Source organism: Malus sylvestris, chromosome 14, assembly GCF_916048215.2.
Source record: "Malus sylvestris chromosome 14, drMalSylv7.2, whole genome shotgun sequence".
Classification (NCBI taxonomy): domain Eukaryota; kingdom Viridiplantae; phylum Streptophyta; class Magnoliopsida; order Rosales; family Rosaceae; genus Malus; species Malus sylvestris.
In genome coordinates, this window is record NC_062273.1 from 21,406,214 (window position 1) to 21,432,047 (window position 25,834).

Genomic DNA, 25,834 nt, shown 5'->3' on the forward strand with positions numbered 1-25,834 from the left:
TCAAGTTGTACACATTCTTTGCTCTATTTTGAATATCTAGAAGATAAAAAAAAAAATATATATATATATATATATATATATATATATATATATAAGTTTCCAGGTATCAAATAAACTGTCTTATGGCCACATTTGGTGCCTAGAAATCAATGTATGTTTAAAGAAGGAATTCTGTCCAAGTGGAGTTGGACATGGACCCGACCAATCACCACAAAATGATAGGATACTTGTAACTAATTCATCTCATTCCTTCCAACTTCATTTCTTACTTCAACATGCCTTGAATCTAGAGAATTAATTTATACAGTCCAGTCCTAGTGGTCAAGCGTGACTCATGCATATTCATCATTGGCAGGTATATAATCATATAACTACATAATGATTCACAAACAGCAAGAAATTACACATAACCCGAAATTCTACCTTTGTATTAAGTTTATAATTATCAACCCCTTCAGTTAATACACCTACAGTATACCCTTCGCTAGTATATAACAAAAACAGTTCAAAAAACAACAGCTTCAGACCGTATCACGTTCGCTGGTGTTATTACAAATAGGTAAAACCCACATCTTGTATATTTCCATAAGAGGAGGCAGGATATTAACAACCATTTTGGAATTTGGAGGGAGGGATAGTGGATTTCTGCATCTCATAAGAAACCGAAATAAACACGAGCAAGTAAAAGAAAACAAAATATGTGAATCATTTTTCACATTTTAAATTTTTTCATCGAAGACGAATCAACAATCACTAGGTAAAGTGTTCCTTTGTGGGTCTTAAACAGACAAGTGACTCTTGAAAGAACCACTGATGTTGGAGTGACTCTTGAAAGAACCACTCATGTTCCTTTTTCAAAAAGATTTACCAAGTAACCAATCATTAACTTCCATAACATTTAGTGTGCAAACTTTTGTCTACAAATTTAAGCTCCCTAGCATTATTTTACCAATAGTGTGAAAGGAGAAACGAAAGGGGTGCAAAACTTTGAGACGGCCTAAAGAATTATTCCATAAAGCACATCTGTCACAGAAGGTACTTCTCAACAACAGTGCGGCCAAACTTATCTTGAACATCCTTTCGAGTTTCAATCTGAAAATTCACATACAGAGACACAGATTAAACTCAATTAATTTAAGAAAATCCGACACACCGGTTAAAGTGACTACTGACCGCATTAAGGGATTTGAAGAGAGCCTTGACTGTGTTATAAGGATTCCTTGAGCCTACAACCTGACAAGTGTGTGGAGGTTAGAGCAACAAACCAAATTGCAGGAACCACCCCTCTTAAAATGGATTTCTTTCAAAGTCAATACCTTAGACTTAACATTTTTGAAACCAGCTAAGTTTAGAATGGTTTCAACAGTTCTTCCTGCTTTCATACCTGTCCTAGTGGGTGCAGGCCAGAGATACACCTGATACGAATTACAGGTTAAACGTAGGCTCTATATCAAGGGAAAAAACAAGAAAAACACAAGAATGAAAGAATGCCACTACAAGGACAAAAAACCAGTACACCACAATGAGCCAATCACCTTTGTTTTTTTATAACTTGTTTGTATTGCATGCGCAATTGTATGCTCCTCGTGTCGTTCAATGTAGTGGAGATTCTGAAAGCATTTCTCATATGCCTGATTGTTGTAATATCATCAGTACATAGACAAGAAAAGAAAAGAAAAACAGAAGAAGAATAAATTGATAAACTTGTTCATGTCTATGCTCAATAGTAGAAACAATTACGACACCCTTAATTATTTCAATCAGAAGAAAAACGAACCCTGGTCATATGTTTCACAAAGACAATCGCCGGTACAGAGAAAAAATGGATAAACTTGTTCAAGTCTATGCTCAATGGTAAAAACACATAAAGCACCCTTAATAACTTACTTCAGAATAAAAGGAAATCTATTTACAGTAAGTTCATAATCCAGACATGCGAGGCAAAGAACTTAGCTCAATTGGTACTGTTCAAAATTTTTCAGTCCATAATTTTACAATCATTCTGGAAGAACGCAACAAAAGTGAAAATCATCAACAATCTAACAAGGATAGTTATTGCTACACATGTCGTCCTAGTAACAGAAAACCTGGTCATACTTCCTCAGTTGTTTTATTAAACAACACATCTTCATTTACAGATGGCCATTTTCATGGGGGTGCATTTTCATAATAGAGATGAAAACCAACAAAAAATGGGTGTACTTAACCAAAATAGGAATGGAAGACATATGTTGCATGGATGTAGATTCAAGAATCAAGATGTATAATATGATACAATACAACACAATGACAAGACAGCACATCAAAAACTAGAATGTAATCATCGTGCCCTTCACATTGTAAACTACCACTAGATCTATTTTATTCCAAAAACAATTTCCATCACTGTTTAAAATCACTTATAAGCATTTTAGGGTAGTATTCAACAAGGCAATATTGCACGTATTATGGTGGTATCGGTCTCGAATATGGTTTTAGAGTATATGTGACCCTTGGACAACAAGGGTGAGAAACACCACTGCCAGTTGTTGCGAACTGCCCACATTTATATCTTCAATGTGTATTATCTGTTATTTATAGTCTTTTCACCAATAAAAGCATTTTTATTCTATTATCTGTGACCATTAAGACATAAAGTTGTAAGAGTTGAACTTTACTAAGCCTATCTTGTAAAAAAAAATAATAACAACAATAATGATAATTATAGTAATAATAGTAAGATAGCAATATCAGACTATACCAAGATATATCCAAAAACAACCAATGAACTTATCCACATGAGATCCATCTAAAATAATCAGTTCGATGGATATTACTTTGATCACAACGATCACATCTAATATACTCAAACTATAAAAAAGTAACACAGCAATTACACATAGATGTGCAAACTAGATCATGATAAATCAACATATAAAAAATATATGTTTAACACTGTGCAAGACATTGGAACTCTGCAGTGTTCATAGACCACACATACCTTCTGAAGAGCGATAGGGACTGCTGGGCCTTTTGCTTTAGCATAACCAACAACACCATGATAATTCCCACAAGCTAATATGGCAGTGTACTTGACCACTTGCCCCCCCTATAGAGCATAAACAGAAATGTAAAAGCATTGATCTCTGTTAGGAGTCTTGAAGAGAAATCAAAGAAAAAGTTATGTACACAAAACATAAACCGCAAGGTGGAGTACCTTTGTTACTTTACAAGTTCGGTTCACATTGATTAATTTAACATCAAACCCCTGCCAACATGTAAGGAATAAAATGGTCAAAAACATTGGTGTTTGCACACCAAAAACAAGAAATATGTTATATGTCTGCATGGGAAGCTGCAATGAAGTTCAAAACAAATAACATAAAGCTCCTCAAAGGACAAAGTTTAGTAAGAATGATTAGAAAATATGGAAAAACAAAATTGTGAAGACTTCACTCAAACTTCACAGTATAACAAGGCTAACCATATACCAAATAAATAACTCATACTCTTTCTACAAACATCATACGTAGCAGATGATATGTTATACCAAAAGTGAACAGATTAGCTAACAGCAACAAAGGAAAAAAAAAAAAAGGCAAGTCCACGAAAGATACACAAATATTTTTAAAAACGATAGCAAGCATAAAAACATGGGAAAGAAAATGGGAAAGTTGCATCAAAACTAACCCAGAACAATTGTTCAACTTATAAATACTTATGACAATTATTTTGTCAGTTGTTGCAGAATTCTGAACTATAAACATTAAAAAGTCTAACTTGATGACACATGCACTTACTTTCCTGTAGAGAGGTCTCCTCTTCTTCTCTGTCAAATCATTTCTTTCCTCTGCTAGGTCTCTGATCTCTTCCTCTAGAACCTTACCCTTCTTCCCGAATGTATGATCTAACTCTGCTAGCTTCTCTTCGAGTTTTTTGTCAATGGCATTAAGCTTCTCTAACAGCATGTCATCTTTCTCCTTCATGTCATTAAATTCTTCTTCGTTGTCGTCGTCAACTCCTTGTATAATTTGCTTTTGTTTTTCAAACCCAGCATGTTCCAATAAATCAACTGAGGGCTCCACTTGTTCATGTTGGATGACTCCATAATTGGCAGGATTGTTTGGATCATAGGCTTCCTTCCACTGCACCAATCTCATAGCCCTGTTTAGTTTCTGCTGGAGGATGAATTTGTCCTTTCCCTCAGCTACTTTGAGACGGTTCATCAACTCACCAATGACCCTATATTCGGGGCGAAGGCGGAAATGTTTTTGCTCAAACTTGTCAATTTTATTCATCCATTTATAAGCATCATCAAGTGTCTCTGTCATGTCATGTCAGAGAATGCAAATGCAATGTAAGTAAACAAATATCATATCCTGGACTAGACTAGCACACAAATACATACAAAAACCATCATTATGTCATGTTTTAGGGTACCTGGAGTCGAAAATTTTCACCCACAATTTCTATTTTTTCTATTTCAAAAGCAATTGGAATAATTAATACCAAAGGAAAAAAACAGCACATTGTTGAAAAAGCAGGGAAATGGGCAAATTACCAGCCTCGGTGAAGTTGTTGAGCAACTCCTCGTGGCGCGTGAACTTCCTCTGAAACTCATCAAACCTCTTCTTGACGGCATCAGGAGTGAACCTCTCATCGTCTTCGTCACTATCGGAATCGGTGGGCTCCTCGTACAAGTTCAAGTCTCCGGTGTCCTTGAGCTTCTCCTTCTCGAGCTTCTCAATCAATGGCATAACGCCCATGTAGTCCTCCTCATCTTCTCGGTCAATGTCTTTGGTGTCCAGCCCCACCCTCTTCCTCTGCTCTCGTTCTCTCTGCTTTTCTCTCTCCACCTCCCCCAGAAGGTCTTGGGCCGCTCTGGATGACACTGTTGAATAAGGGATCTTGCTAGAAAACGACCATTTCGGTGGCTGAGGGGTGGCGGGAAAGTGTGGCCGAGTGGAGATTTTCCGGGCCAAGGGGAGTGGGGCTTTGCTGGGTTTCTTAATGCCTTGTTTCACGATGAGACGTGCCCACGAGAAACCTTGTGATTTGCTCATTGCTGCTGCTGCTTGTTCGAAATGGGAGAATTCCCTTCCGAAAATATTTGATTCGATGGAAACCAGACCAGACTACCAAAGTGAGAAAATGAGAGAAATCTTCAATTAAGGTTTGGCGTTGCAAATTTACTCTAGTGCCTCCTGTTTAAATACACATTTAAACATGAATTGTTAATTAAAAAAATAATAATAAAGTAAATTGTAGCTATGGTTACTTGGGGTGGTTCAGTATGGGATCCCATAACGAAATCCTTGTCCCGATTCCCAAACCAAAATTTTCAGGAATCCCAATTTCAATATCGATCCCAAACCAAATTTTCGGGAATCCCGAAATGGTTTTGGGCTTTTGGGCTTTTGGACTAAAATTTGACATATTATGCTTTTGGGCTAAAATTTGACATATTATGCTTTTGGGCCCAATCTGCCAATTTGTTTCTACTAATCTGCCAATCAAATCTGCCAATCAAAATGGCAAGGCTTGTTTCTACTAATCTGTGCACAAATTTGACATAGTTTCATACTTCCATAGTATATAACCAATTTGCCGCCCACTGCCCATCTGTGCACAATAGCATCTGCCTATTCAATTTTGTACGCACAAATACATCAATCCTTACAATGATGATTGAAACGAACAAAACATGACATAATACAAGGTTACATGCAATATTAAAATGTGATACTTCAATAACCTAATCTATGATTCTACTCATGCATGGTGTCTATAATAAATCCTACAGAAGTGAGAAGTTACAACACACAAACAAGCAGAAACAAGTGCATACCTTCAGGGATAAGATCTATTATTTGCGGCCAATACCGAGGGCCACAAATGCGTATTGCCTTCAACTGCAAACAGCAGAAAATCAAATAATCCGTTAACCAGTTTTCTATGTAACATATATACAATAGCAGTCAGATTCATTCCAAGGTAATTAACTCACCACTTGAAGTCACGCAGGAACACTAAACCTACATATAAATATTTTTCTTCAAATATAAAAGTTTAAAACAAGATATATGTAAAAAAAAACATCACTGCAAAGGTTCATAAGGGTTTGTCCTGCATAAAGGTTCATAAGGGTTCTACCACAAATTAGATCGCCGAATGAAGCGAAGAAGTATATTTCTGCTAAATAAATGAAACTCAAATAAATACTCCAAAACTTTGTCCTGCATCATTAAAATATATAACCTCTGAACCTCTACAAATCCATGTGCTAAGTTACTCATTGGTACTAGTAAATCATGATCATTGGTTTAAGTTCTGATTATTTGCTTTCTCTTTTAACTAAATTGCAGCAATTGTAGATAATAAAACCTTAATCGATAATGACGATGCTGAAAATAAGAGCAAGCGACAATCCAATCCAGAAGGTATACTGTTATATTTCTTGTGGATCTTAATTTGCACATGCATTATAAACCTTACGCGTCATCTAAGTAAGTGAAATTCTTTAGTCTTCTTGCATACAAATTTGGAAATACATGCATAGTTCGGAGTTTTTGGTGAGTTAGTTCTATTCAAAATGTAAAACTTCAGCATGATTGGTTAATCTTCATCTATCAAGCTTTTCGTCCCTGAAACAATTTGTCAATTACAAGGGGAAACAAACAACTGATTCCCTCTAGCTTGATTTTTCCATTGAAAGATAAAATAAATCATGATGCCAGTGATGATCGAATTTCTTTTGTTTTAACATCAGAATCCAAATATAAACCCAAAAAATTGACAAAATTATATTGATCGAGTCGAAGAGAATTCCTGAAAACCATAAGTTCATGAAGCTGAAATTTAGTATTCTATATTTCTCAAATACTCCTAGCTTAAATATTTTTGGCAAAATAGAAAAATTTAAAAGGGAACAAAATAAAACCTGCACATGCATGACAAAAAATGCGGTGGCTGCCATAAATTCCAAATGTATCATACATGGAAGCACAGCAACAGACAAGTATCCTTGCTTTGCTGATACCTTATGTTCTTCTGGGAGTAAAGCAGGACCATCTTTGTTCACTTGCTTCCTTATGCGATTTTCTGTTAGATTTGCAAACGACTGATTACACGGTGTTGAAGCCAGCATGAATGGAAGAGAAACAATATTCCAAAAAATATTGATTAGGTCGGTCGTACCCAGTGCACAAGGCTCCCGCTTTACGTAGGGTCTGGGAGAGGTGAATGTCAGCTAGCCTTACCCCCATTTATGAAGAGGCTGCTCCCAAGTCTCGAACCCGAGACCTATCGCTCATGGGCGAAGGCACTTGCCATCGCACCAAGTGCGACCTCTCAAAAAATACTGATTAGGTCATGCATAATAAAAAAATTGGATGCATGTGCACATATTGATTTATGCTAAACAATTGATTTACTAGCTTCATATATGTCTACAGAACAAGCTATAAAGCAATGACAGTAATAAGAGAGTATGACTCATATGAAGAGAGTATGACTCATGTGGAAGCAATAGGAGTTGACTCATATGAAGAGAGTATGACCCAAAAATATTATTTAATTAGTTGCAAAAATATTTTTGAAGAGAGTATGAAGAGAGTATGACTCATATGAAGAGAGTATGACTCATGTGGAAGCAATAGGAGTTGACTAATATGAAGAGAGTATGACTGTCATATGAGAGTACGACCCAAAAATATTATTTAATTAGTTACAAAAATATTTTTGCAAGATTGGAAATAACCTGGAAGTAGGGAGTAAGTATCCAACTGTACTCTTTTGAAACAAGCCAAAATCTTATTTAAGCAGCTCTAAGCCAAGATCTTAGGTGCCAAATATAATAAGATATTTGGAAACTAAAAAACCCATCCCCCCCTCTTCTTTCCAGAAAAAAATGAGGGCATTTCTGCAGCAACTACTCAACAAGATATTCACTAGCGTGTTGCATAATGACCTTGACCCATCCAACTTAGATTGGGCAACGATTATTCTGGCGTATTGCATGTCCACGGCAATTGGAATGGCTCTCGTACCCATCCAACTGCACTCCAAGCAGCTCCCTCTGTCCTTTTGCTTTCTTGGTCTCGCAATCACACTCTCCTTCTCGAGCATCTTGGTTAGCAAGTTCATTCAGAACTCCAAATGCCCACGAATCATAGTTCATCTCTTCCATTATTTCGGTGTCTTCTTTGGGGTGATCGCCTTCTTCATTTCCATCACAATCCCATTTCCCCTCTGGTTCAAGTGTACTGCATCTGTCATCTATGCGGCCTCAGGCCTTGTAATACTATTTTGTCACCACTACTATAACTGATCAGATGTATCCAGCAAGAATTATGTTACGAACCCAATTTGTAATTGAGGTTTATGGTTTAATTAAGAGTTAAGTTAGTTGTAATTGAGGGTTTTACTTGTTATTAGGGGAATTTGTTGGAAATGCCAACTGGCAGTAGTCACACTTCGTGTATAAGAGCACCTGCTCTTTGGTTTGTAAACATATCAGACTTTACAAAAAGAAATTAAATTCATTCTGAGACACTGTGAAAGGCACAAACTCTTCGATAGAAAAGCTCTCAGCTGAGACTCCTTGCTGTACACTATCAAGTGAAAGGATAGAAGTTGGAAAAGAGCAAACTGCCTAGAAGTATGTACGCAGCAGAGTATGCCCAAGCTATATATCCCCATCTCTTAACAGTACCACGAGATTTCATTATATACGACGCAAATCAATAGAGGGGAGGGCTGAAGGATAAGAAACGAGGAGCAACCTGTCAAACATGAAGCATTCAAAGTTATGATATCAATTTTCCAAATACAAACCTTGCCAGAAAAATAACATAATAATACCAGTAAAGAGCACAAGCTAAAAACCAAGATGGTCAGTAATCTATTATGCCATTCTGATCACAAGGCAGCATCTTCGCACCATCTTTGGAAGAAAACTTTACGCGTCATCTAACTAAGCGAAAAGTTTTAGTCTTGGTGCATACAAATTTGGAAATACATGCATAGTTCGGAGTTTTTGGTGAGTCAGTTCTATTCAAAATGTAAAACTTCAGCATGATTAATCTTTACATGATTGGTTAATCTTCATCCATCAAGCTTTTCGTCCCTGAAACAATTTGTCAATTACAAGGGGAAAAAACAACTGATTCCCTCTAGCTTGCTTTTTCCATTGAAAAATAAAATAAATCATGATGCCAGTGATGATCGAATTTCTTTTGTTTTAGCATCAGAATCCAAATATAAACCCAAAAAATTGACAAAATTATATTGATCAAGTCGAAGAGAATCACCGACAACCATAATTTCATGAAGCTGAAATATGGTATTCTATATTTCTCAAATACTCCTAGCTTAAAATTTTTTTTTGGCAAAATAAAGAACTTTAAGAGGGAATAAAATCAAACCTGCACATGCATGACAAAAAATGCGGTGGCTGCCATAAATCCCAAATGTAGAATACATGGAAGCACAGCAACAGACAAGTATCCTTGCTTTGCTGATACCTTATGTTCTTCTGGGAGTAAAGCAGGACCATCTTTGTTCACTTGCTTCCTTGTGCAATTTTCTGTTACATTTGCAAACGATTGATTACACGGTGTTGAAAGCCAGCATGAATGGAAGAGAAACAATATTCCAAAAAATACTGATTAGGTCATGCATAATAAAAAAATTGGATGCATGTGCACATATTGATTTATGCTAAACAATTGATTTACTAGCTTCATATATGTCTACAGAATAAGCTATAAAGCAATGACAGTAATCATATGTCAATCACAAAGCAATGGCTGTTTAAAAGTAATACCCTGACTTCTGGAGGAGTATTCTGCTAGAGAAAAGAGCACAGCACCAGAATCTTTATCCTCAGGAGGAGCACGAAAACCCAAAGAGAAGAACTTTTCAGGCTTTGACTTCGCATAATGGACGATTGAGCAAAGTGCCAGAGACAATATTGGTGAAGCCAGCAGAAAGTTTGGCAACCGTTTAACTTGGAAGTATCTCAAGAAACCTACTCCCCTGGCATAAAGGTAAACCATCAACTATGAATATCTTTCTATTTTATTCCAATTTTTTATATTTATCCTGCATATGCACGGTATAACTACAAGTATAACAAGATGAAACAGTACAGATGTATATAGAGCTAATTTAATTACCGTTCCTTAAAAAGTCAAATATTAATTTGTATCTTATACACAATAGACTATCCTTTATTACTATTTATTAATGATTTTCCAATAATCAGCAGAACAAGGACTCTTTTCTTAACATTGCTCTTCAACAACAATTGACAGTAATGATTGTGAACCTTTAGCTAGACACAAATAAAAAAAGGTATTAATCTGATGAACAAGCATTGGTGATTAAAGATCACATACCAATAGTGACTCTGAATATAATTGTACAGCGAAGGGACTCTTGCTTTGCACCAGGGCCTCATATCGGATGGAAGATGTCCAAGACAAAGATTGTTGTATCCATTTGCTTCAAATGCAATAAAAGGAACAAATATACATATGCAGCGCAGAGCTCCACCAACAACAGCCTGCAATGCCAACTGCCACAGAAATTAAAATTACTAAGCAGTCACCCTCTTGATAAGTATAAATAAACAAATTGCTTTGTGCTACATAATTGACGTACTCTGTTTTTCTTTGATATTGTATAATAATATTCTAACTGCATCTACATGGTATAGAGTTGTATGATTTCCTGAATGAAAGTCTACTTTCATGGAACTGAGTAGGCAAAATAAATTATTGATAATCATGATACTGAAGCTTAATCTTTCATATGTATCAGCTTAAAATCATAAATAAAAGAAAAAAAATTGAAACCTACAAAAGGACGCTTTCTCAAGAAAACAGCATCATACGCCTGATGCATAGTCTGAAAACAGAAATAATCAGCATTAAGCACTCCAATGGACCTTGAAAATCCTGAAAGGGCAAACCAAAGAACAGCAATGACATCTTTTCCAGATATTAGATGGTACAATCCTCCAACTGAAAAAAGGGCGAACAATGTCTCCGAATATCTGCAGTATCAAGCAGATGAAAACATCAGCCTAATGCAATATCATAGGTACCAACTAGAAGTAAACAAAGGAAAAGGGAAAATTACATTGATGAATAGAATATGGAAGCTGGATTGAAGCAAAACAAAACTGAAGCCCTCACTGCTGCTTCTTGGTCCTTCAAAATGACAACTGAAAGCCTGTTGAAGTGACAAGGGAAAGACTTAAGTAATCAAAAGTTTTAAACCAATCAAAAAGTCAATGTAAAACAATCAAGGGCAGCCAATTGGATCAGGTTGATATATACTATAGCTCCTTATTCTCTAAAACTTCATTCTGATATATATCTACAATCTTTCCTTTTAATTAGTGACAAAATCCTATTTCAGAGAATAAGGGCCACATTAAGGTGGCAGACAAGCTCTAATTACTGCTGGAAAGAAACACACTTGAAGATGCCAAATAGTTATAGTCCGGATAAAGCTTTTCCGAATCGAATTGAAATTATGAAAATCCTAACTATCTCACCTGTATAAATAAACTGCCGCAAACACGAAGCCAATGTTATTAATGACATAGCCGGATAATCCCAACACAGCTCTTTGCCCAATAACTGGAACCAATGGCGCCAAAACTGAAACACAAAGCACAACTGCTAATTACAAAAAAAGCACTCATTCAAACTCAACAAACTGATACAAACACCAATTGGGTATGCTTGAAGTTCGGAAATTGCCAAATGGGTAAGCTCAAAGTTCACAAATTGCCAATTGGGCAAGCTCAAAGTTCACAAATTTCCAATTGGGTAAAAGCTTAAAGTTCAAAATATGTCATTTTGGTAAGCTCAAGTTTCACAAATTTCAAATTGGGTAAGTTCAAAGTTCACAAATTGCCAATTGGGTATTGCTTAAAGTTCACAAATTGCAAATTGGATATTTCTTGAAACCATAGAAACCAACAAATTTCCCAAATGATATTACCAAAAGCTGATAATCTGAGCCTAACCTGTGCGGGATAAGAACGACATGCAAAGAGGAAGAAGGGGAAAGAAAGCGTAGGTCTGCTCGTACTCGTAGCCACACTCTGCAATCCAAACAAAGTAGACACTGTCCCATACAATGCTGGACTCGATAGCCAAAGCCAGGGAATGAAAGAGAACATTTTTTTGTGAGGGGATGGTAGATAGACAATCGGGATTGATGGAGGCGGATGTGTCGTAGGAGGACAAGAGTGTCCGCCATAGGAGGATTAGAGTCAGGACTGGATTGCTGATCTGATCACTGTGGCTTCATGGTGGAGTTTCGGTGAGAATTTGGTCGGAGGCATTTGGGTTTGGTTACAGAACTCCTATCCGCTCGGAGAAGAGGAACAGAAATGATCGGGGTCTATGCAATTTCACGGACACTGCTATTACGTAAAAAATTGTGCCTTCATTTCATATAAAAAAATATTTATTTTCACATGATATCAATAAAATTATATTTAGAAAAATACTTCAAACTCAATAATTTAGAAATATAGAATAATTAATTTATTTTGTATCAAGAAAAGGAAACTAAAAAACTTCAGGCTTACAACTAGATAGATTATGAGTTTTATTTTCCATTTGAACTTTTAAAGTGTTTTTGTATAAATCGTGAGTTATTTTTTCTAATTTACTAACATTGTCAATATAAAACTAAAAAAATATTAATGTTTTGAGATATGTATAAGTAGTGAATGAAAACTAAATTAAACATTTTGATGACACGTAATATTATTTGCAAATTTGGTCTAAAAATTTAGTCTGCGCATTACTATTTGCTAAAGATTAGACTTGAATTGGAATGAATATTTAAAAATAGCAACCCACATAGTGTAAATAAATTAACAACCAAACAAAAATTTGTAAAAATTGAAAAAAATAACCATTGCTTCTAATTAAACTTCTTGATCATTTAGCCAAATTTTATAAATTTATATTGTTATGAAAATAAATTTTTAAAAATTGGAATGTAAATAAGCACACATGTTGTTTTGAACCTAAGACCGCCTTATTCATTTTAAACAACAAAACCACCAGTTCTAGTTAATTTTCTTTGTCACTAAACCAAATTTTATAAATTTATACTCTTATAAAAACATATATAAATATACCACCCTAATAATTTTGGCGCCCCCAATTTTTTTGGGCCCCGAACGATCGCCCTGCCCTCACTGGGCCTGCCGCTAATTTACAGTTGCATATTCAATAAGAACATCAGATGCAAGTAATGGGTTGCTCCGCCTCCCTTCCAGGTAAATCTGCATGTAAAGCCAGATCCTTTTATACCCACTCCAATCATGGGCTAAAACCTATAATTCCCTTTTTTTTCCCCCAAAACCCAACCCAACCCATGGCCTAAAATAACTTAAAACCTAACACTCATCCCGGGGCCAAATTCCCCCCCCCCCCCAGGATTTAGCCCAGAAAATGGTGTGGGCACCACCAGCTGGACCCACACACATGGCCATGTCTTCCAGAATTTATTGAATCCAACGGCTAATATCGAATATAATAAAATCTAACGATCCAAATTGAAATCCAACGATTAAAAAAAATTATTTAACTCAAAATTCACCCAAATTTAGTGATTTTTTAATATTTATCGGAATTTAAATATTTTTAAGTTAAAATGTTTATAAAATTAAATTATGATAGTGTACATAATTTTTTTTAAAAATTACTTTAAAAGACAAAATTAGCCTAAATTTATTCTTTAATAATCTCGGGCTAAAAAATTTAGGCTAGAAGGGTTGGAGCAGAAAAGCTGTTTCTGGGCTAAAACCTAAATTTTATGGGCTAAAAATTTTAGGTTTTAGCCTAAGGGTTGGAGATGGTCTTAAGGATTTTTTTGAGTAAATTGCGACAATCCCTCAATTTTAACTTAAACAATGATCCATCAACAAAAAATTCATTACCATTGATCCATAAACTCATCAAAACGTGAAGCAATTGTCCCTCAACTAAAAATTCATTACTAATGGTCCCTCAATTTTAATCTAATTGGAAAAATAGTCTCTCAACTTTAACCTAATTGTAGTAATGATCCTTCCAACCTAACTCATTTTGACAAAATTTTGACGAAGTTGACGAAAATGACCATAGCTACACGTTTTGATGAGTTGACCAATGGTAATGGATTTTTAGTTGAAGGACAATTGCTTCAATTTGATTAAAGTTAAGGGACCATTGTTACAATTTACTCATTTTATTTCTAGGATTTTACCGTTTCGATTCGATCACATTGAAATTTTCATATGAGTCCTCTTTATTTGGTCTATTTCCTTTTTCTAAGCTCCACGAAATTGAAATGATAGAAATAGAGGGGGTTGTTTGTTTGCTTAATTAGAATTTGAGTTTCATACATTATTTGCCTTTAAATTTTGCAGGAAAAAGGAACATGCAAATGCATATTTAATTATACAACTTTACCTAGTCTATGTCCATACATTATAAATTGTTGAATTTTATGTTCATCTCCTCGGGTGGTGTTCGCTATAATATCTTTGATGGATAAAGGATTATCATGTCCCTGCCATCTTAAGTTTGTACATGATAATTCTTTTTTTTTTCTTTTTGCTATGAACTTGAGATGCAGGACATTAAAATATTCTAAAGTGTCAATAAGGTTTCCCGTTTTACGAGAATAGCTTCAAAAAAATTTAAAGAAGTGTGTGAAATGTGACATCCCACATTGCCCAGGGGAGTGGATCATACAAGCCTTATATGTATATTCACATCTCTACCTAGCACGAGACCTTTTGGGAGCTCACTGGCTTCGGAGTTCATCAGAACTCCGAAGTTAAGCGAGTTTGCACGAAAGCAATCCCATGAAAGATGACCCACTGAGAAGTTCTTGTCTGAGTTCCTTAAAACAAAATCGTGAGGGTGTGGTCGGGGCCCAAAGCGGACAATATCATGCTACGGCGGAGTCGAGCCCGGAATGTGGTGGGGGCCCTAGCCGGGATGTGACACGAAAAGTTTTTGAATTTATATCATTCGATTCTTTTAGGCATCAAGCAGCACATGTCCATGCCGAGATACCCTCAAGGCAAGTGGCAGGCCGAAACATCCAACAATACTATCATCGACTGCCTCAACAAATCCCTCATCGACAAGAAAGGAAAATGGCCAGATGAACTCCCCGGGTGTCTATGGGCATATCGCACCACTAAAAGACGAGCAACTGGTGAGACTCTTTTCTCTTTGGCATTTGGTTCGGAAGCAATCATTCCTCCCAACATCATCGTGCCAAACATCAGCACTTTATTGCCAAGCATTGAGCAGAATAGTAAAGAGATGGCCACAAGCTTAGGTCTAGCAGAGGAGAAGTACGAGCAGACCATCACTCGTATTGCAGCCTACCAGAAGCAGCTCATTTCCAGCTATAACAAAAGGTCCAAGATCCGGCAATTCTAACCCTGAGATCTATTCCTAAGAAAGGCCTTCATCACTGTCGTAGAGAATGCTCTAAAAAGATGGATCCCATGTAGGAAGGTTCGTACAAGATCAGCATAGTAGGTGGCAAGGGTAATTACACTATCGCCACCATGAACAATAAAGAGATCGAGAAGCAATGGAACACTTACAACTTAAGGACGTACCAGGTGTAACCTTCCACTATATCAAGACCCGAAGACTCAAGCAGCTCAATGGGCACTACCTCGCAAGTCGAGGGCTATCTAGTTGTTATGCATTCTTTTACAGCTAAGTTATTCGTTCGTTTCACTCCTTTTTCAATAAGGAATTCAGAAGTAATTGACAACTTGGCTCGACTACATGTCTACAACAATTTATCTCTCTTGCACTTCAAAAGAAGATCGCGCCCTTCTTAGGGACTCACTGCAGGAATTGCACCCCTAGGGGACCAACCATGCTCTCTAAAGTGGGAGGATAAACTTTACACTCCGAATATCCAGACGTGGATGAGTCTGGTAGCCCTAGTATACCTAGATACACGATGGCGCTGGGATTCCTAGCAATAGCCACAATGGTCTTTTTCAAAGCTTAGCTAACTTAAGGATTTTGGTCTCTTGGCCTAATCCGTGTGGAACCAGGCTCTAGAGACAGAAGAGGCACGTTACGCAGTACGCCCAATGGACAACTACCCTGGAAACCTAAAGCTGCTACCTAATGCACTAAGGTAGCCTACGATTTTTGGAAGACTGCATGCGGCTTGTCCTTCGAGCAGTAAAGCCACGCTAGACTTATACAACTGCACATTCTTATGAAAGGTTAAATAAGCTAGTGTGCATATACAAAGTTTTATCCATTGCCGATATGCTGCATAGTCGATAAACTTCACCTCTGCTAAGCACGAAACAACCTACACCAAGTCCTAAAGTGTTGTGATACTTGCTATGCAACCTACGGAATTGGAGAAAGCCAAGGTTAACAACTTAGTGGTTACACGGACTTGTCTGCTTCTATAAGTAAGACATCTGGCTACTGACCCTATGGCTAACAACTTTGTGAAGTTCTACACCAGCACCTACGACTGCATAGACTACGCAGCTTGTTTGCTTATAAAAAAGTAGCATGCCTACTAATGGTCTATAAAGTCTAAAGGTTAAGGCATGAACAAAATAAGCAAAGATAGAGAAAAGTGAAGGAAAAAAGTTTATTAAATTTTCTAGCAAAATTGATAAACAGCTAGCAAAGATCAAATGAGTTCAAGCAAAACAAAAGCAATAAGGAAAATAAAGAAAATCCTAAAGGCAACTTAGAAGACTACTCTTCAGCAGCTTGGACATCCCACGACTACTCAGTCGCCACACCTTCAGCAACCGTGAAACCCTCAGTAGCGGCATCATCTGGCGCTTCACCTCCAGCTACCCCAGCCTGGGTACCAACCTCTCCAACTACTTCACCAATAGAAGACTCAAAGGTAAATGTAAGCAAGTCTTCCGGAGAAATAAAGAAGGTCTCGAAGTCTTTACCAGAAAATTCAAAGTCAGACGGCCGCCCAAAGAGATGATCTACATAACCCAGCTTGTAGAAATCAGCTTGATTCTAAGTAAACGAAGCCTCGAACACAACCTTCTCACCCTTCAACTGCTCATTCTCCTTGAGCAGACAAGCACGAACCCGTTGCAGCTCATCTATTTCTTTCTTCAGATTGTCGTTGATCTTCAGGGCACCTTGGAGTTCCAACACTTGAGGCTTAAGCCTATCAACAACCTTCTTGAAGTGGATCACTTGGTTGTAAACAGCGATCAGTTCTCCATCCTTTACATAAGCAGCGGAGCGGAATTCTGAGATAGATTGCTCAAGATCTTGAATTTGAGGTATGTAACACTCGACCTTCTTATCTGCACTTTCATACTTTACTTGGATTGCGTCAAGCCTAGTCTTCAAATCCACGATCTCTTGGCAAACAGTCTTAAGCTGCAGAGAAGTGGGGACAGATACATTAGACCCCTTTAAAGCAGCAAGCTCATATTCCAATTTCTTGACTTTCTCGGCCGAGGAATAAGCTTCGGCTGCCACAGTTCTTGCCACCTTATTGGCAGCTTTGGTATCTTCTTGATCAAGAAGCATAGACTCGGCTGCCAGAATTGTCGTTTTCTGCATCATGGCTAGTAGAGCAGTCATTCTGTACTCGGTCGTATGCTTCGCAAATGAGCTCGGGCCAACAATCTATTTGATACCATCAACAAACTTAGCACATACATCCATGTCCTCAAGCAAATATGATTTCAGAAGTGCACAAATCTCAGCAACTTTCCCAGAAATAGACTTGGTGGATTTCTCATGACCGCCAGCACGAGCAACCTCCTTCTTCTCAGTAGATGAGGTGGTTTCAGCAGCAAATGGGACAATTTTTTGTGTCAATTTAGCAGGTAGGGGCATCTTGTCACTCTTCATAGTAGCAAGCATCTCCAAAGGTGAACCAGACTTAGCCCCAGACGGATGTGTTAACACAAACTTCGGCACTAGAGGCATGGAGGAACTTCTACACTAGGTAATCCTATCAGCAATCGAGCTAGTAGCCTTTGGAACAGCAGGCGCCAGTAACACATATCCAGCAAACTTTTCTTTCTTGCTCTTTGAGGAAGTCAAGTTAATCATAAACTTGGGAGCGGCCAATAAACCTTCGCGAGTAGCAGAAGTAGTCTTTGGTTTCTTATTAGCAGGCATCTCTTGAGCAACCAGAGAAACCCCGCGAGCACTCTTTGATTTCTTTTCAGCAGACGTCTCTTTAGCGAGCAGGGAATGCTTCTTTTTCCCACATTCATTTGTAGAAGGCTCCACCACAATGATAAGACGAGCTAACGCCTCTACCTTGATTCGTTTTATCTCATCTTTCGGGGGCAGCCCACCTTTTTCCCTACGAAGATGACTAAGCAGCCAACGCCACTCACGATATTCAGAGGTGATAGCCAGAGCAACATGCATTTTCTTCATGTCCGGAAAAGACTTAGGAGTTGAGCCGAATTTCGAATCTACAAAAATAGCAAAAGACAATCAGAAAATTAAAGAGCAGCTTAGCACAAGTACAAAGCAGCCGAAAGATTAAGTAGTTTACGTACCGGATATGAAGATCGTGGGAACACGCAGCTCGGGGGAAAAATCAAACTTCCACTATCCACTAATCTCCAAGTCATGATCTCCCTTGCTTGAGTTATCAAAAAGCCTATGGCGAGATCATAGCTACCCAACTCCATCAATGTGACATATGTCGAAGAAGTACCAAAATTCGTTGACTGTTAGATCTAAGTCAAAGAATTGGCTTAGATTGTGGAATCCTACCATCACACGGACCGAGTTCGGAGAACATTGAGCAAGGGCACATCTCATGGAGCAGAGTACTTCTTGGAAAAATCGCGGCATAGGAAAAGTAAACCCTAACACAAAATAATAGGGGTTGAACTTGGTGACTCTTCGAGCCCTATCACATGGCTCACTGTTGCTACCGTCCTTAACACGCTTCATACACACTCCTGACGGAATGGCATGCCAGTATGCCTCGAGGAAGTCTCTAAACAAGTCACCGTATCTAATCTTGAAGTGAGCAGCCTTAAAGTAGCCAACCTTACTCAAAGACCCGTGTTGACTATACAACAACGGTATACCATCATCATTCTTGTGGCTTGAGGTAGACATGCTTGAAAAATTCTACAAAGACACAAGTAGGATTCGTTAAAGGGTTGTTTAAAAAAAAAGGAGCAACTCTTGGCCCAAAAGAAGCCTTCAGCCTCACTCTCTTTTTTCTCCTTTAGGCACGAGCCCGAGCCCAGCCTTTACTAAAAAAAAAAAACAAAGCAGGGAGACCAGCACGTGTTGGCTTCCCACCATTCCTCTCGGCCCAAAGGCCTGGCAGCCCAGTCCAGTTAACAAAGGCTGGCGCCCCCAAACCTTTTCCTTCCTCACAACCTAAGCACAAAGGCCCAGATTGCAGCACCAACCCACGACCCAAGCCGCAGAAAACCCAGCGCCCATGCCAAACCCCACGGCATGGCCTGTACACTTCCACAACCCACGGTAACAGTGTTGCAGCCACCCTATGTTCTTTTTTCAAATCTCCTTAACCCTCGTCGAGCCAATTTCAAGCCCCTAGGCTTCCAAAAAAATTATGAAGACAAGAAAATTAATTTTTCTTACCTAGAAGCAACGGGAAAACGAAGCAAACAACGAAAGACGGTCATTTGCACGGGCAATATGTAGAAGATGGCTAGAGGAGGGGGAATAAATATCCTATAAGCTCTATCTCTTTTGTAGGGTAAAATAAGTTTCTTTCCAAAGTTGATTTAATAATCCACTTAAGGTGGACTTAAATAGGCTTTGAGAGGAATTTATTTCCTTTTCCTACTTGGATCTAATTTCCTATTAAAGAGGGAATCTACATCAAAATAGGAAGCAGTCCAAAGTTTCTTAAAGCAAAAAAATCTCTACACATGTTGCCCTTTTTCTGCGAGCGGCCCAACATGTGTGGGGGCATTTGTGGAGCCAAAAATAATCACAAGGCGACACGTGGATTTTTGGATAAAAGAGGACAAAAATACCCTTGAGGCATATCGGGATTCCTACACGCGAGCAGCGGGCAATTATCCCTCAACCAAGTCAAAAATGCCTAAAATAGGTAACAAATTCAAAATTATTTTATTCATCCTCATCCTACATTCTCCACAAGGTAATTATTCCATAACCCCCAAAACATTCCATTTAAAATTATGTTAATTGGTCAATTAATAGATTAATTGATTTATTACCTAATTAATCTATTAATTGCCAATTGAACTACAAAATACACTAAAAAACACCCCAAAGGGCAGGCCACCTTCTCTCCAAAGAGGACCGGCCATGCCCTATATATACTACCCTATTTTCTCTAAAAACCTAGGTTCCACACTTTTGCAAAACTCTTAAAAACTCTCTAAACATTTTTCTATCTAAATTCTAACTTTGGCATCGGAGGTTCTTCGGCCAAAGCCCCCCCCATTCATCGTGGGCGCGTGAGGCTTTTGGCCTTAACCTAAGGTGTTAATTGTTTTGTAGGTGTAATTTTGTCCAAGAAGAAGAAGGCGGAAATTTGCATCCACAAACATAAACTTTATTCAAGTACTTTTACATTTGAAATTACAACTTTTGGACTACTGATCAAAAGATCACACAAGTAGTTCCATATTTCAAAAAATAGGAAACAAAGAAAGAAAATAAAATTTAAGAAAACATCCAGGCTTTTTCCACTACTAAGAATAACAGATTGCGCAACGAAGACATAGCTGTCGCGAAATACCGAATTCAGTCACCAGAAAGCTTAAGTGGTGAAGATGACATCAAGCAAAGCTCATGACGTCAGATGTTGCGCGACGGAGGAAAGTCTTTCGTTACGTGAAATGACCTTGAGCAATGAAATTGATGTTTGTTGCACGAAATATGAACAAGGCGACGAACCTAGTGTTCAAGGCAGTAATATTTGCACAACGAAAACCTTTTGTCATACAGATGATTGAGCGCCAAAGGTTTTTCCTTAGTCTTTATTTAATGGGACAAAGAACCTTCATCTCGCAATCGTTTTTAAAGTTTTAATTTTTTACCAAATTATGATTTTTTTTAGTTTTTATATTTTCCCTTTTAAATGTTGATAATATTGTATTATTTAATTTAAATTAATGGGTAAATTACATAGAAACCCCTTAGGTCTGAGGTCTATTATAACCCCATACAATATCTTTAAAATATTTCACTTTCATACCTCACGTACTATTTTATTTCAAAATAATATCTCCGTTACATTTTCCATCCATTAATCCGTTAAGTGCTGACGTGGCAGCCAAATGTGTGCCACGTGGCAAAAAAAATATTTAAAATTTTTTTTTAAAAAAAAGAACTTTAATCTTCTTAAAAAAAAAAAACCTTAGAAAACGCAAGCGCACTTCCCTCCCCTCTCCTCTTGCTCTCTTTCTTCTCCCCCATCTTTATCTTCTTCCCCCGACCCCTTACCTGTAACCTCGAAAAAAAAACCCTTTTCGTTCGTCTTCCCCTCATCCTCCCTCTATCTTCTCCCCCATCTTCATCTTCTTCCCCCAACCCCCTACCTGCAACCCAAAAAAAAAAAAAAAAAACCAAATCCCGTCTACGCCGCCATCGCCGGGTTCATGAGGTGAAAATGGGAGGAATGGGTGTGGATTTAAGGAGTGGGGGGGGGGGGGTGAGGTGGGTCATGTGGGGTGTGGGTCTCTCGCGGGGGATGGGGACATAAGGTTGCTGGGTTTGGGTGCTGGGGGGTGGAATAGAGGGTGCGGTGAAGACGCCCGGAGGGGGGATGGGCTGCGGGTTGGGCTCTGGTTTTTTTTTTCTTTTTCTTCTTCTTCATTCTTCTTCTTCTTCGGGGGAGAGGGAAGGAAGGTGCAGGGATTACGGGTTTCAGCTTTTGTGGAGGGGATGGAGGGGTGGAGGGGATGGGACGGATGGGAAGGATGGGGGTGGGGGTGGGATGTGGGGTTATGGGGAAGGATTTCTGGATTTGGGTTTTTCTGTTTTTTTTTAATAGGGTTAATATTATAATATTTTTAATGTATAAATTTTTTTTTGCCACGTGGCAGCCACATTAGCACAAATGTGGCAGCCACGTAAGCATTTAACATACCAATGGATGGAAAATCTAACGGAGGTATTATTTTGAAATAAAATAGTACGTGAGGTATGAAAATGAAATGTTTTAAAGATGTTGTATGAGGTTGTAATAAACCTTAAACCTGAGGAGTTTCTATGTAATTTACCCTAAATTAATTTATTGAAATTAAAAACATAAAATAAAAAGAAGAATATTGAATTTAAAAAAATTAAAGTGTACATACAATGGGAGGGAACATTATAAAAATCGAAAAAAAAAAACTACAATATATAGTCGTCCACGTCACATTCACTTGCTGTTGGTGTTGTTGCTGCGTCGGGGGGCTGGGAGGTCGAAGCTGCTGCAGTGGGGGGCTGGGAGGTCATTGTTGGAGCATGTTTTGCGTTTGGGAACCGATTGCCAAAAAACTGAAGGGCGAGATGAATTTAGAACGCATACTTTTCGGAATCTTCACCCTCGATTGTCTTTGACGAACGAGCACCAGAGTCAACCATCGTACCAAAATTCAAATAACAACTTGAATTATAATCTGGAAAAAAGTAAAACGTTTCCAAAACAAATTGAAAGAATAGGGAGAGCGAGACTGCAAATTTTATAGGAAGCATGGGAACCTTGCACGACGGAGCCTTTGTCGGGTTGACACCTTGCACGACGAAGCCTTTGTCGTGCAACTGTTTTGTGGGAATCATTTCATCACACACTTGTTTCACGCCAAAAAAGAACTTACCCACGGTTTTCTGACACGCTTTCTGCGACAAGGTAATTTTTTTTGTCGTGCAATCCCTTTTGCGCGACGAAGGGTTGCGTCGCGCAAAGCAACACCGCTCTTGCGTGACGTACATGTATATTCGTTGCACAAAACCCACATACGCGAGGAAATATGCTTCGTCGCCTAAACATCTGTCGCGCAAATGGTTTATTCTACTAGTGTTCGTTTGTTCATATATACATGCTTCACACCTCACACAAAGTATACAGTTCTCCCGTTTGAGACCTGCACAAATTTGATTAAGGTGAGCCTACAAGCTCATTAGTGACCTATACCTTAAATATATAAAAAATGGAGTTTAATTAATAATTATAAAAATGTAATGCAAAACGTTTAATCTATTCCTATTAGTTCGAATAATTAAATATTTACAATTCACACGTTCCATATCGTGCCATCCCAAGTGAATAACTATTCGAACTCACCCAAACCATTTCTAAATTTCCCTTTTTTGCTAGTCATCTTGTCAATCTCTTTGTTTCCAATTCCAAATTACCCTAAAAGAGCCTTGTGCACTTAGACTGACCTGAGAATCTAGTACCAACCAAGAATCGGCTCAACTATGCAAAAATCCTAACCATTACCCAAAAATTCTTTTCTTCTCATTAAACTGATTCAATATCACAACATAACAAGCATATTTCTGTTTCCTTTTTTCATTCGGCAGACAGAAAATAAACAAATTTCAATTCACGTTCAGACAGATAATAAATCAATTTAATATGCTCAGCTGTAATAGCAAAAGTTTCATTCGCAATCCGACTAATAGCATATATAAGAAATAACTGAAACTAGATCACATCCCAAATCACAGCTAATAGGAGATACATATACATACATATACACACACACACACACACACACACACACACACCATAACATAATCACTTCAATCTCAGGCATATTTACATATTTATATATACACATATATATAGCAACAATAAATTCACTGCATATGTATTTATATATATGGGTAATTGTAGGGAGACAAAATTTCTAAGCCAAATAATGTACAAAGTTGATCTAGATTATGGATAATTCTAGGAATACCAAATTTCTAAACCAAAATTTGTAAATTTGATCTCCCTAACATTATTATATATATATTGTCACGCCTTGACCCACGAATAAGGACTATTCATGAGTTAAGGTGTGAGCCACATCTTAACTATAAAAATAAATTCTACAATCAAGATAAGGTGGAAAATATAATAAAATAATTTATAACGATTACACGATACATCATATGACAAAATTTTACACAATAAAAGCTCGAGTTTACTACATAAAATATATTAATAATACGCAACGAAATAAAAGTTTGTAGTGATCCCTGGTTCACATATTAGTTCCCAAAATGATATAAGCATCTACCAAACAATAATTAAAATGTATAATTCTTGCAAATACATAAAGTATATGTAAATGAGATGGATGAATGTACTCACTCCCTTCTAATCCCGCTAACACATACCTAATACACCCAAGCATGCACGTCTCATACCATACTTTATACCACTTGGCTCTGAATACCTTATAATATGAGTTAACTCCCATTCATCCCAATTTTTGTAATTGAATTCCCAGTTTCCACTTTATTATATAGGCATTTCTTCGGACGCCTAGTTGTATAATGAAGCCCTTCCCCCGACACCTGATATATACAAGATTTCATTATTTTATAATTGACCAATTTGTATACTCAAGCCCTTCCCCTAACGCCTGACATATACAAGGTTCATTATTTTATATTCAAGGCATTGTTCATCCTTTGAATATCCTCACAACTCAAACACTTTACACAACTCAACCAGGGTTGGCCTTGAGGGCAACCGAAGTAGGCGCCCGCCTAGGGCCCCATAATTGTTTTAAAAACATATATATATATATATATATATATATATCTATAAGTTTTTAATGAAAATATAAAAATAAATAAAACCATAGGGAATAATATAATTTCCACAAAACAAAATCTTGAGAGAAACTTTACCGAAGCAAATACTTATTTCTAGAGCTAAGAATATGGTGAGCATTCTAATATTGATGGGAAAGACTTATTTCTAGAGCTAAGAATTTAGAGAGAAACTTTAGCGAAGGAAATAAATCGAGCAATGGAAGTGTTGAAATATCTAAGACAAATGGATGATTGTTTCCTGAATGCATGGGTTGTTTATAAAATTTTGTTAACCATATCAATTACAGTTGCCTCTACAGAAAGAAGTGTTTCAAAAGTAAAGATCAAATCTTATCTTCGATTAGTTATGTCATGAGAAAAATTGAATGGATTAGCTATTTTGCCAATTGAAAAAAAAATGTTGGTTGAAAAATTAGGTTATGTAAACTTAATTAGTACATTTGTGTGTAAAAAACGCGAGACATGTAATGTTTGTATATCTTTTTTCTTTTCATATTAATTTTTAATCATGTTTGATGTAGAAATAGAGATTTTCATGTATTTTAGCAAAACTTTTTTTTTTTTTATACATTTCAATGTACAAAGAGGCAGACGTTAGAGAACTCTAGGGCCTCAATTAGGCGGGTCGTCTACGGTCCCAAATTCTTAGGGCCGGCCATGAACTCAACACAACTAAACTCTCCTTCTTGCTTTGCAATGCATATGTATATGTATGTTCACCACATATATCAATAATCACATTTTCTCTAACAAGCCTACAAGTTTCAACATAAATCAAATTAATTAGTAACAAGAGTAGTATAATCATAAATCAACAAAAAAGGAACATAAAGGATAAACAATACGTTACCATTTCCTCCTTTTTATTGTTTTCCATTTCATTTCCTCCCTCTTGTTCTCTTTCTTCCTTTGCCACTTCTCTTTTCTGTCATAGCCCGTCCCGCGATTTTATTTATCGAGGACGTGAAATGACGAGATTACCCTTAGCGGTGACTAAGGTATGTGTGTGTGACACATTATTGGTCTAA

The 25,834-nt window shown here is 37.4% G+C and overlaps 1 protein-coding gene and 1 pseudogene across 1 annotated transcript; both read right to left on the minus strand.

Annotated features, from left to right (window-relative positions):
- Nucleotides 1–688: 688 nt before the first annotated feature.
- On the minus strand, nt 689–5,173 carry LOC126599830 (uncharacterized). Its single transcript, XM_050266281.1, has 8 exons — nt 4,541–5,173; nt 3,780–4,303; nt 3,197–3,247; nt 2,981–3,088; nt 1,536–1,631; nt 1,317–1,415; nt 1,174–1,233; nt 689–1,092 (listed from the first exon to the last, which is right to left on the minus strand). The coding sequence occupies exons 1-8, from the start codon at nt 5,040–5,042 to the stop codon at nt 1,027–1,029; spliced, it is 1,506 nt and encodes a 501-aa protein (XP_050122238.1). The 5' UTR covers nt 5,043–5,173; the 3' UTR covers nt 689–1,026.
- A 3,209-nt stretch (nt 5,174–8,382) lies between these two features.
- LOC126599831 (uncharacterized) lies at nt 8,383–12,419 on the minus strand (annotated as a pseudogene).
- Nucleotides 12,420–25,834: the final 13,415 nt, after the last annotated feature.

Bases quoted from the DNA above. Each gene is read 5' to 3' on its own strand.
- LOC126599830 (XM_050266281.1), bottom strand. From the start codon at position 5,042: ATGAGCAAATCACAAGGTTTCTCGTGGGCACGTCTCATCGTGAAACAA. The intron at 4,304-4,540 runs GTAATTTGCCCA...ATGACATGACAG, and splicing joins CAACAACTTCACCGAGGCTG to AGACACTTGATGATGCTTAT. The intron at 1,234-1,316 runs GTATTGACTTTG...CACACTTGTCAG, and splicing joins TCAAAAATGTTAAGTCTAAG to GTTGTAGGCTCAAGGAATCC.